Here is a 12,628-nt window from a genome sequence, read left to right on the forward strand (position 1 = left end):
AGTCCAACAGGGAGGGACGAAGCGGGGATAATATATGTATAAATAAATATATCATGACTAATTGGTTTAATTTAATATTACAAAACAAATTCATGTAGCATACCCAATTAACATTTATAAAACTAAGATTAAAACCCTGCCATAAAAAATCTGTGATCACTTGAATAAAGAAAAAAGTATTCATTTACAATTAAAATGAACACCTATTTATGATTAGAAATACTTAATGAACTATTATAGAATGGAAATTTACTAATCTGAGAAAGGCTAGCTTAAAAGAAACTTTAGCAAGCACACATCATATTAATGGAGAAATACAGAAAATATTTTTTAAAAGATTCAGAGCAAGATAAGGATTACCTGAATTACTATTCAGTATTTTTTAGAAGCCTTAGGTTTTGCACTTGTACAAGAAATAAAGACTATAGATTTAGAAAGGAAAAAATACCCAAGTGCTGTCAATTGCAAATGAAGTGGGGTTTTTTTTGTAATTTTTTTTACTAAGGTATTATTGATATACATTCTTATGAAGGTTTCACATGAAAAAATAATGCGGTTACCACATTAACCCATATTATCGAGTCCGACCCCATAGTAGTAAGATGCCACAGATTAACTGTTTGCCTTCTCTGTGCTACACTGTCTTCCTCATGACTGCCCCACACCATGTGTAGTAAACAAAGTACATCTCAATCCCCTTCTCCCTCTCTACCCACCTGCTCTCCTACATCCTTCCCCTTTGGTAATCACTAGTCCCTTTGAGTCTGAGTTGGCTGCTGTTATGTTCCTTGAGTCTTGCTTTGTTGTTATACTCCACAAATGAGGGAAATTATTTGGCACCTGTCTTTCTCCATCTGGCTTATTTCACTGAGCACAATCTCCTACAGGTCCATCCATGCTGTTTTAAATGGTAGGATCTGTTTCTTTCTTATGGCTGAATAGTATTCCATTGTATATATAGTACCACCTCTTCTTTACCCATTCATGTACTGATGGACACTTAGGTTGCTTCCATATCTTGGCTATTGTAACTAGTGCTGTGATAAACGTACAGGTGCATATGTCTTTTTGAATCTGAGAACTTGTATTCTTTGGGTAAATTCCTAGGAGTTGGACTTACCAGGTCAAATGATATTTCTATTTTTATTTTTTTTGAGGAACCTCCATATTGCTTTCCACAATGGTTAAACTAGCTTACATTTTCACCAGCAGTGTAGGAGGTTACCCCTTTCTCCACATCCTCGCCAGCATTTGTTCTTAGTCTTTTTGATGCTGGCCATCCTAACTGGTGTGAGATGATATCTCATTGTGGTTTTAATTTGCATTTTCCTGATAATTAGTGATGTGGAATATCTTTTCATGTGCCTATTGGCCATCTGAATTTCTTCTTTGGAGAATTGTCTCTTCATATCTTCCATACATTTTTTAATTGCGTTATTTGCTTTTTGGGTGTTGAGGCATGTAAGTTCTTTATATATTTTAGATGTTAACCCCTTGTCGGATATGTCATTTACAAATATATTCTCCCATACTGTAGGATGCCTTTTTGTTCTGTTGATGGTGTCCTTTGCCATACAGAAGCTTTTTAGTTTGATGTAGTCCCATGTGTTCATTTTTGCTTTCATTTCCCTTGCTCAAAGAGATGCTTTCAGGAAGAAGTTGCTTATGTTTATATTCAGATTTTTGCATATGTTGCCTTCTAAGTTTTATGATTTCATGACTTACATTCAGGTCTTTTGATCCATTTCGAGTTTACTTTTGTGTATGGGGTTAAACAGTAATCCAGTTTCATTCTCTTGCATGTACCTGTCCAGCTTTGCCAAAACCAGTTGTTGAAGGGGCTGTCATTTCCCCATTGTATGTCCATAGCTCCTTTATTGTATATTAATGGGCCATGTAGGGTTGGGTTTGTATCTGGGCTCTCTAGTCTGTTCCATTGGTCTATTGTTCTATTCTTGTGCCGGTACCAAATTAACTTGATTACTGTGGCTTTGTAGTAGAGCTTGAAGTTGGGAAATGCAATCCCCCCAGCTTTATTCTTCTTTCTCAGGATTGCTTTGGCTATTCAGTGTCTTTTGTGGTTCCCTAAGAATTTTAGAACTATTTGCTCTAGTTCATTGAAGAATGCTTTTGGTATTTTGGTAGGGATTGCATTGAATCTGTAGATTGCTTTAGGCAGGATGGCCATTTTGACAATATTAATTCTTCCTATCCATGAGAATGGGATGTGTTTCCATTTATTGGTATCTTCTTTAATTTGTCTCATGAGTGTCTTGTAGTTTTCAGAGTATAGGTCTTTCACTTCCTTGGTTAGGTTTATTCCTAGGTATTTTATTCTTTTTGATGCAATTGTGAATGGAATTGTTTTCTTGATTTCTCTTTCTGCTAGTTTATCATTAGTGTATAAAAGTGCAACAGATTTCTGTTATTAATTTTGTATCCTGCAACTTTCCTGAATTCAGATATTAGATCTAGTAGTTTTGGAGTGGATTCTTTAGGGTTTTTAATGTACAGTATCATGTCATCTGCAAACAGTGACAGTTTAACTTCTTCTTTACCAATCTGGATGCCTTTTATTTCTTTGTGTTGTCTGATTGCCATGGTGAGGACCTCCAGAAGTATGTTGAATAAAAGTGGGCAGAGTGGGCATCCTTGTCTTGTTCCCAATATTAGGGTAAAAGCTTTCAGCTTCTCACTGTTAAGTATGATGTTGGCTCTGGGTTTGTCATCGATGGCCTTTATTATATTGAGGTACTTGCCCCCTCTGTACCCATTTTGTTGAGAGTTTTTATCATGAATGGATGTTGAATTTTGTCGAATGCTTTTTCAGCATCTGTGGAGTTGTTCATGTGGTTTTTGTCTTTCTTTTTGTTGATGTGGTGGATGATGTTGATGGATTTTCTAATACTGTAGCATCCTTGTATCCCGGGATTAAATGCTACTTGATCATGGTGGATGTTATATATTTGAATTCAGATTGCTAATATTTTGTTGAGTATTTTGGCATCTCTATTCATCAGGGATATTGGTCTGTAATTTTCTTTTTTTGTGGTGTCTGCCTGGTTTTGATATTAGAGTGATGCTGGCTTCACAGAATGAGTTTGGAAGAATTCCCTCCTCTTCTACTTTTTGGAAATCTTTAAGGAGGATGGATATTAGGTCTTCACTAAATGTTTGATAAAATTCAGCATTGAAGCCGTCTGGTCCAGGGATTTTGTTCATAGGTAGTTTTTTGATTACCAGTTCAATTTCATTGCTGGTAATTGGTCTGTTAAGATTTTCTGTTTCTTTCTCAGTCAGCCTTGGAAGGTTGTATTTTTCTAGAAAGTTGTCCATTTCTTCTCAGTTATCCAGTTTGTTAGCATATAATTTTTCATAGTATTCTCTCATAATTCTTTGTATTTCTGTGGTATCTGTCATGATTTTTCCTTTCTCATTTCTGATTCTTTTTGTGTGTGTAGACTTTCTTTTTTTTCTTGAGAAGTCTGGTTAGGGGTTTATCTATTTTGTTTATTTTCTCAAAGAACCAGCTTTTGCTTTCTTTGAATCTTTCTGTTCTTTTATTCTTCTCGATTTTATTTATTTCTCCTGTAATCTTTACTGTGTCTCTCTTTCTACTGGCTTTGGGCTCATTTGTTCTTCTTTTTCTAGTTTTGTTAATTGTGAGTTTAGACTGTTCCTATGGGATTGTTCTTCTTTTGTGAGGTAGGCCTGTATTGCAGTATACTTCCCTTTTAGCATGGCCTTTGCTCCGTTCCACATATTTTGCAGTGTTGAATTCTTGTTGTCATTTGTCTCCATATATTGCTTGATCTCTGTTTTTATTTCATCATTGATCCATTGGTTATTTAGGAGCATATTGTGAAGCTTCCATCTGTTTGTTGGATTTTTCATTTTCTTTGCATAATTTATTTCTAGTTTCTTACCTTTGTGGTCTGAGAAACTAGTTTGTACAATTTCAGTCTTTCTAAATTTACCGAGGCTCTTTCTGTGTCCTAGTATATGATCTATTCTTAAAAATGTTCCATGTGCACTTGAGAAGAATGTGTATTCTGTTCTTTTCGCTGTAGAGTTCTGTAGATGTTTGTTAGGTCCATCTCTTCTAATGCATTGTTCAGTGCCTTTGTCACGTTACTTATTTTCTGTCTGTTTGATCTGACTTTTGGAGTGAGTGGAGTTTTGAAGTCTCCTAGAATGATTGCATTGCATTCTATTTCCCCTTTTAATTCTGTTAGTATTTGTTTCACATATGTAAGTGCTGTTGTGTTGGACGCATAGATATTTATAATGGTTATATGTTCTTGTTGGATTGACCCCTTTATCATTATGTAATATCCTTTTTCTCTTGTGACTTTCTTTGTTTTGAATTCAGTTCTGTCTGATCCAAGTACTGCAACACCTGCTTTTTTTCTCCCTATTTGTTGCATGGAATATCTTTTTCCATCCCTTCACTTTTAGTCTGTGTATTTCTTTGAGTTTGAAGTGAGTCTCTTGTAGGCAGCATATAGATAGGTCTTGTTTTTTATCCATTCAGTGACTCTGTGTCTTTTGATTGGTGCATTCAGACCATTTACATTTAGGGTGATTATCGATAGGTATGTATTTTTTGCCATTGCAGGCTTTAGATTCGTGGTTACCAAAGGTTCAAGGTTAACTCTCTTACTATCTAAGAGTCTAACTTAACTCACTTAGTATGTTATTACAAATACAATCTAAAGATTCTTTTTTTTTCTCCTCCTTTTTCTTCCTCCTCCATTCATTATATATTAGGTATCATATTCTGTACTCTTTCTCTATCCCTTGACCAACTTTGGGGGGTAGTTGATTTAATTTTGCATTTGCTTAGTAACTAACTGTTCTACTTTCTTTACTGTGGTTTTATTACCTCTGGTGACAGCTATTTAGCCTTAGGAACACTTCTGTTTATCCTGTCCCTCCAAAATAGACTGTAGACATGGTTTGTGGGGGGTAAATTCTCTCAACATTTTCTTATCTGAAAATTGTTTAATCCCTCCTTCAAATTTAAATGATAATCTTGCCAGATAAAGTATTCTTGGTTTGAGGCCCTTCTGCTTCATTGCATTAAATATATCATGCCACTCCCTTCTGGCCTGTAAGGTTTCTGTTGAGAAGTCTGATGATAGCCTGATGGGCTTTCCTTTGTATGATTTTTTTTCTTTCTCTAGCTGCTTTTCAAAGTGTGTCCTTATCCTTGATCTTTGCTATGTTAATTGTTGCATTTCTTGGTGTTGTCTTCCTTGGGTTCCTTGTTTTGGGAGATCTGGGCACCTCCATGGCTTGAGAGAGTATTTCATTCCCCAGATTGGGGAAGTTTTCAGCAATTATCTCATCGAAGACACCTTCTGTCCCTTTTTCTCTCTCTTCTTCTTCTGGTATCCCTATAATGTGAATATTATTCCTTTTGGATTGGTCACACAGTTCTCTTAATATTCTTTCATTCCTAGAAATCCTTTTTTCTGTCTGCACCTCAGCTTGTTTGTATTCCTCTTCTGTAATTTCTATTTCATTTATCATCTCCTCCACTGTATCTAATCTGCTTTTAAAACCCTCCATTGTATTCCTTAATGATTGATCTCCAACTGGAATTAGCTCCTTAGTTCTTGAATATTTTTCTGTACCGCCATGAGCATGTTTATGATTTCATTTTGAAATCTTTTTCAGGAAGATTGATGAGATGGATTTCATTTGACTCTTTTTCTGTTGTTTGTACAATTTTGGTTTGAACCAGGTTCCTTTGACGTTTCATATTTGTATGTGGTGCCCTCTTGTGCCCAAAAGCTCTATTGTCTGGATCTGCTCAGCCCCTGGAGCAATGTCAGGGGTCACAGTTGAGCAGTGTTGGTGCCTGGGGGTGCAAGGGAAGAGCTGTTTCCTCCTTCCCGGCTGCTATGCCTGTCCCCACTGCCTGAACCAGTGGGCTGAATGCACAGGTGTAAGCCTCCGTGCTTTGGGTTAGTAGCTGCTGTAGGTGGGTCCTCCCTGAGCCTGGCCTGATGCCTGGGCAGGGACTGCCACTTTGCGACCCAGTAACGGCAGTCTGGGAGAAAGGTGCAGCAGGCTGCGTATCACGGTCGGGGGCCTCGGAGCTAGTCCGTAGCCAGTCATGGAGATGGAGCGCCTGAAGCTCCTGATAGTTCCCAACCTGCTGGGTAGAGTGCCACCAGACAATTTTGTGTACCTGTCCTTTCTCCTGAGCAGTTAGCTCTGTGCAATCCTTGCCCCTTTAGCAGCCCTCTTGCTGGTAGGAAGTCTCTCAGACTGCCTGCCTTTCGTTTGTCCCATAGCAGCCGTAGATGGATCCCTGTTTTCCACAAGCGGCTGGAATCTCAGTCTCTCGAGGTATTCCACCTGTCTTAGCTTTCCAACCCCACTAATCACCAGAGCACCATGCAATATAGGTTTGTGCTCCCAGAGCAGATTTCCAGGGCTAGGTGTTCAGCAGTCCCAGCCCTCTACTCCTTCCCCACTCCATTTCTCTTCCTCCAGCCGGTGAGGTGGGATGGGGGAAGGGCTTGGGTCTCACTGGATCTCAGCTTTGGTACGTTACCCTGTTTCATGAGGTTTGTTCTTTTCTCCAGGTATATGCAGTCTGACCCAGCCTTCTTTCCTGTTGCTCTATCAGCATTAGTTGTATTAATTGTATTTTTGTATTATATGTGGTTTTAGGATGAGGCCTCTCACCTCTCAAGCTATGTTCTTTGCCAAATGAAGTGCTTTTTAATGAAGAAAAAGTCTGTATACAAAAATAGTAGAAATTTTAAGAGTTTAACAATGTTGCCAAACATAAGATCTCTATAGAAGTAGTCAATTGCCTTCTCCACACTAGCAAGGGATAGTTAGAAAATATAATGTAAAAATAAATTATACCATTTATTATATCAGTAATAGTCATAAGATATAATTTGGAATATGTTTAACAAGATGCATAAAATAGAACACTTGAAAGTCACTGGGTAATAATCTAAGTGGAGAGAAGGATAATGATCATGGATATAAAAGTCAATACAAAAATAGCAATCCTTCCCACACTAACCTGTAAATTCAGAGCATTTCCAATTGAAATATCAACAGAATTTTCTTTGGAGAATGTAGCTGATTCTAACATTTATATAGGAAATACGTGTTTAAAAAAATAAGCATTTAGTAATAATTGATGAATCACTAAGTTCATATGAAACCAATATAATATTATATATAAATTGTATTTCAGTTTAAATAGTGATTTTTAAAAATCACAACATAGCTCCAGTACTTTTGAAGATGAGGTAGGCTCAACAGGGCTGCCTCACCAGACAGGAGGGCTTATTTTAAAGTCACAGCAATGGTGGCAGGGACATGCTGACACAGGAATCCACAAGTAACCTAGTGAACAGAATACTTCCCACATAAACCTAGATCATCCTAGGTTTATGTGGGAACTTGATTTACGACAGAGCAGGCATTGATGACTACAGCAGAGGAAAAAAGGACTGTGAAATAAACAATACTAGAAAGTAAATGAAGTTGGATTACTTATTGCAAATCATATTCAAAATCAGTTCCATATAATTAAATATTTGAATATGAAAAGCAAAAATATAATTTTTTGGAAACCATATAGCAGAATATCTTTTTATGATTTTAGAGTAGAGAAGATTTCTTAGACAAGGTGGATGGGGACCGTGAAGTTATAACGTACTCTAAAATGTGACTAGCTTTGAGCAGGGCACCTTTCCCTAGAAGGGGCTGTGGTCAAGTATGAGTTATTCAAGGTTAATAAAAAATGCCATAATATTTTTGGAAAGCAGTAAAGAATAATGCTACAAAAGGTTCCTTCCTTTAAGGTGATCTCACTCCTGGAAATTTAGTTTACTCTTAAAGCAAAAGTGAAGTATTATACATATAAACATGTTCACTCAGTATCTTAATAGCAAAAAACTATAAGGAACACAAATATCCAAGAGTTGTTTATTAAGAAAATTATTACCTTAAAATGATTAAATATGTAGTCATTAAGTGTTATTTTTGAAAACTAGAAATATTTTAAGTGTTTTCACATATGACAAATATGTAAAAGAATGAAAAAGGTATGGAAGGTTATCAGTGAATTATAAATACTTATGCTAGCTTGGTAAGATGTAACAGGAAATTTTTCCATTGTCTTTAACATTATAAAATGTTTTTTTATTTTTAATATACTCAGTATACATTTTTATATAATTGTTATGCTAGACCTCAAAAGGAAAGTTTTAAGATTTTTTAATATGCTTTGCATTTTTAGGAAAACAGTGGTATGTCCTATTATTGATGTGATCAGTGATGATTCTTTTGAGTACATGGCAGGCTCTGATATGACCTATGGTGGCTTCAACTGGAAACTCAATTTTCGCTGGTATCCTGTTCCCCAAAGAGAAATGGATAGGAGGAAAGGTGATCGGACTCTTCCTGTCAGGTAATTAGTGTGGCAAGCATTCACAGGGGATTGTCTAGCTTTGAGAATCATATCAAAAGGATAAATGTATTCTGAGGTATGGGGAAAGGGTCTTGTTGTCTTCATCCTGTCTAATCTTAAGTCTTTGCAATATTTGCCACCCTTTGGAACCTAGCGTTTTAGAGTTGCTAACTGAGTCTAGTCAACTGCATTTCTAGTTGCTAGGAACTGTAGAGTAGATATACAGTCAGATGGAGAGGATTACAAGAAATAGTTTTAATGTAAGGAACTTCAGCTGGAAGCTCAGTTTGGACCCGGAGACAAAGACAGGAAGAGCCTTTGGGACTTGACAGAGAAGGATGTGCCAGCTTAAGCTGTGGCAGAGTAGGCACAGCAGTCAGCATGACTAGGGTGCAGGTAATATCCCAAGACCAAGTAATAGCACAAAACACAGAAAGCCTCTGGGAGCCTATGAAAGTTTCTGAGTGTGAGAACAAGCATTTATTGTGTAGTTATAGTCAGTTATAAAACTACTACTTTAAAAAAAACTGCTTGTGAATTTTAAATTATTACAATTAACGGTGTAGTATTATGATTGAATTTCAGAACCCCTACAATGGCAGGAGGCCTTTTCTCAATAGATAGAGATTACTTTCAGGAAATTGGAACCTATGATGCTGGAATGGATATTTGGGGAGGAGAAAACCTAGAAATTTCCTTTAGGGTAAGTTCCCTTTGAAAGTGTTTTATTTAACCTCAAATGTAGATGTGCTTTAATTATTCATATTTCTGTAAATGAAAAACAAATGTTGAATTTAATATGAGTTTCATTGGACTTTGGAGTCTCAGTGCATTAAAATTTTGGTGCCACTACTAAGGATTCATTATAAACTGTTTTAAGCAAATAATACAGTTATCTTAATAGCCCAACTATAAAACTTATACAAGATTTCCTACTTTTTTAAAATTTCTGTTGTTTTCAAGGAAGTAAGTCAAGCTCTAAAAATATATGCAGTTTGCATGTGCTAGTTTGGTACTTACTGGCAAAAACATAATTCTGTTTTCTGTAATATGCTTTGTCCTTCTGATGTGAAAATTGTTCTTATATAAAACCTGGTTTACTTTATCAGCTTTATATTTTTCAATAAAAAGAAAAAGGCAAAAGAATTTTTAAATTGCTCTAATTAAATTTAACCCAGTCAACCTTACATTCAATTCTTACACATTTCACTTTCACTAAAATCAACCTATTATTTGAATGACATTGTGTATTTCTGAAAATAATCAACTTTAGACACACGGCTTATAGTGGACTACCCTGAACTGCACTGCAGTCTAAACCAGCTAGTTCACTTTATTCCTAGTGGCCCACTTTGTCTGGAAAAGGTTTGGACTCTAGGTCTTCTTGGAAATTCTTCTATCTAATTGTATTGCTTTGTGACCCTGAGAAAAGTTAAAGTAGACATGCTGGTTATTTAACAAAATCAAAACTTTTCAAAATGTGTTTTAATTATAAACAGTAGATTTTTAATTGATGGAAAATATTTTGAAAGGAGCAGAAGGATAATTTCATTAAATCAAAGATGTTTAAAGCATATATAATGATCTTCTACCTCTTTTTTCTTTATATTCTCACAAAGACACTGTCCCACTGAGTAACTCATGAGAGACCCAGTTCATATTCCTAGGCTATGTTTAAATGCAGGCTGTAATGTACAGATTTGGGGAAAATGGAACAGATAGGACTCTGGTGGGATACCATGATCAAAGTTTTTTTTGACAATGAACAACATTAATAAATACATAGTATATTACACATTCACAACACAGTAAATTAAAACATTGTACAAAACAGTATGTCCTTCTTAGCAAGTGTTGGTTGCACTTCATCAGATTTAAATTTATGATCCTTTTATGAGTCATGGCCTGCAGTTAGAAAAACATTACTCTAGACCTCATATCTTTTTTGTAGTAGCCTTTAACCTGTCTTTTCTGAATTTAACCTTAACTTCTGGTTTGATGAGAATGAAAAATTACAGGAAGATTTGCTTCTTAGGAAGCCCTGGCTTTGTGGCTGTATAGCAGGAGCTCCATCATATGTATGCTCTTGATTCTGTGAAATCCAACTATGAAAATCAATAATAAAGGTGAACAGTTTTTTTTTTTTAGAAAAAAACAACTGTCAGTTTCTCTTATGTGGTCTTCTTTGCTGTTTTCAGATTTGGCAGTGTGGGGGAACTTTAGAGATTGTTACCTGCTCACATGTTGGACATGTGTTTCGGAAAGCCACACCTTACACATTTCCTGGAGGCACAGGGCAGATTATCAATAAAAATAACAGACGACTTGCAGAAGTGTGGATGGATGAATTCAAGAATTTCTTCTATATAATTTCTCCAGGTTGGCATTATTTTGTATTAGATATATAAGACTGTATCTTTCTTCCTGAGCCTAATGTCTTCTGAGGGTGAAGTAAGAGATTGAAAAGAAGGTTTGAACAGAGACAAATTGTTGTAAGGAAAAAAAGAAATCACACACATTATAGAAAGGTCTTAGCAGACTACCTGGTATATTGTTAACAATAACAATAAAGTCTGCATGTCAGTACTGCAGAAATTACTGTTAGCCCAGGTGTTATCCATGTTGTTTATTTTTTAACCTAAGTGCAAGTGCTAACATTTATGTGAAAATGTTGAGAACTCCAGGCTAGAGCCGAGCTCTAGCGCATGCCTTAAGGGACTTCTCCCCAGGAACTTTTCCCTGCTATTCCCTGCTATTCAGTTTTGTGGGAATCATTGTTCCATCAGCTATAAACTTGCCTGACATTCCAATCCTTTTCAATTACCACAAAACTGTCAAATCATTGTGTGTGCAATTCAGTGACCTGTATGACAGAAGCCTGACTGAAAACAATTGTTCTGTTTAAAATTTGAGCAAAATGGATCTTGATTTTTGTTTTTCTCTCAACATATATTAAAGTTTTCTAATCTCATGTAACTAACATTTGTGTGTAATATTATTGGCATGTATTTCGTTCTCACATAAATTTAATTCTTTGCAAAAAATAAAACATATTAATGTTTTCTTGTTTTATATTTTGGGCAGTGGATTCATCTAGTATATGACTTGTGTAGTCACATATAACCAGAATGAAAAGTCTCTTCCCATTTGCTTTTGGCTTGTTAGATGCAATATGTAAATAGAAATGTGGTACATACTAGAACATAAAAAATTCAGAGCCAATTATATCTTTCAATTATGTCTTTCAGGTGTTACAAAGGTAGATTATGGAGACATATCATCAAGACTTGGTCTAAGACACAAACTACAATGCAGACCTTTCTCTTGGTACCTAGAGAATATTTATCCTGATTCCCAGATTCCACGTCACTATTTCTCTTTGGGAGAGGTAAAAATATACACACACACGCACATTTTTTTTAATGTGGTTATTATGTTCTCATTTATCAAAACAATAGAGGTTAAACTTCCAACAAGGGATTAGCTTCATATTAAAAGTACATAACCTCAAGTGTGGGGAAAATTCTTAACACAATCTTTCTCATAATATGGAATCTTGTTAATTTTGTATCATGTTATATTCTGTTAGAATGAGAATGCTCCCCCTGATATTTCACAGTGGGACTTTTGTTATAAGTGTTTTCCATAGACTTCTTATTTTAACAAACTGACCCATTTAGTTGAAACCATGTACTCCTAAAGCTAATGTCCTGGTGTTAATTAGCCTGAATCAAAGCTTAAAGAACTTAAAAGTAAAGACAAATTGTAAAGAATTGACAAAGAAACTTGAAAATAGTAAATAGAAGTTACAGTGGCAAATGGTGATGCAAGTGGAGAGGCCACAACCAGGCTCCATTCCAGGATTGAACCTCCCAATACTCAGAAAAGTAAATCCCTCATTCCATAGTCCTTTCATTTGTTCAGCAAATATTTGAGAACCTACTATGTGATAGCTACTACTTTAAGTACAGGGAATACAATAGTGAATAAAATAAAGTCTCTACTCTTGTGAACCTTGACAGTCTGTTAAGGAAGACAGATTGTTAAACATATGCAATGTAAGGTGGTGGTAAGGGCAAAGAGAGCAGAGAATGCCTGGGGGTGGGGGTGGGAGTAGTCATGCAGTTTTATGTAGAGTAGTTGGAAAAGGCTTTGCATATAAGATTTTTTACTTTT

The 12,628-nt window shown here is 35.8% G+C and overlaps 1 protein-coding gene across 3 annotated transcripts in view; it reads left to right on the forward strand.

The window, feature by feature from the left end:
- The window catches only part of GALNT1 (polypeptide N-acetylgalactosaminyltransferase 1), a 141,263-nt gene that overhangs the window by 105,813 nt on the left and 22,822 nt on the right, over nucleotides 1–12,628 (forward strand). For all 3 annotated transcript variants that reach the window (XM_057504119.1, XM_057504117.1, XM_057504118.1), the window contains 4 exons: nucleotides 8,282–8,452; nucleotides 9,038–9,155; nucleotides 10,651–10,831; nucleotides 11,701–11,840. In XM_057504119.1, coding sequence (XP_057360102.1) covers nucleotides 8,282–8,452; nucleotides 9,038–9,155; nucleotides 10,651–10,831; nucleotides 11,701–11,840 — 610 coding nt within the window. The remainder of the gene's footprint in view (nucleotides 1–8,281; nucleotides 8,453–9,037; nucleotides 9,156–10,650; nucleotides 10,832–11,700; nucleotides 11,841–12,628) is intronic.

This window comes from Manis pentadactyla, chromosome 6 (genome assembly GCF_030020395.1).
Source record: "Manis pentadactyla isolate mManPen7 chromosome 6, mManPen7.hap1, whole genome shotgun sequence".
NCBI lineage: Eukaryota > Metazoa > Chordata > Mammalia > Pholidota > Manidae > Manis > Manis pentadactyla.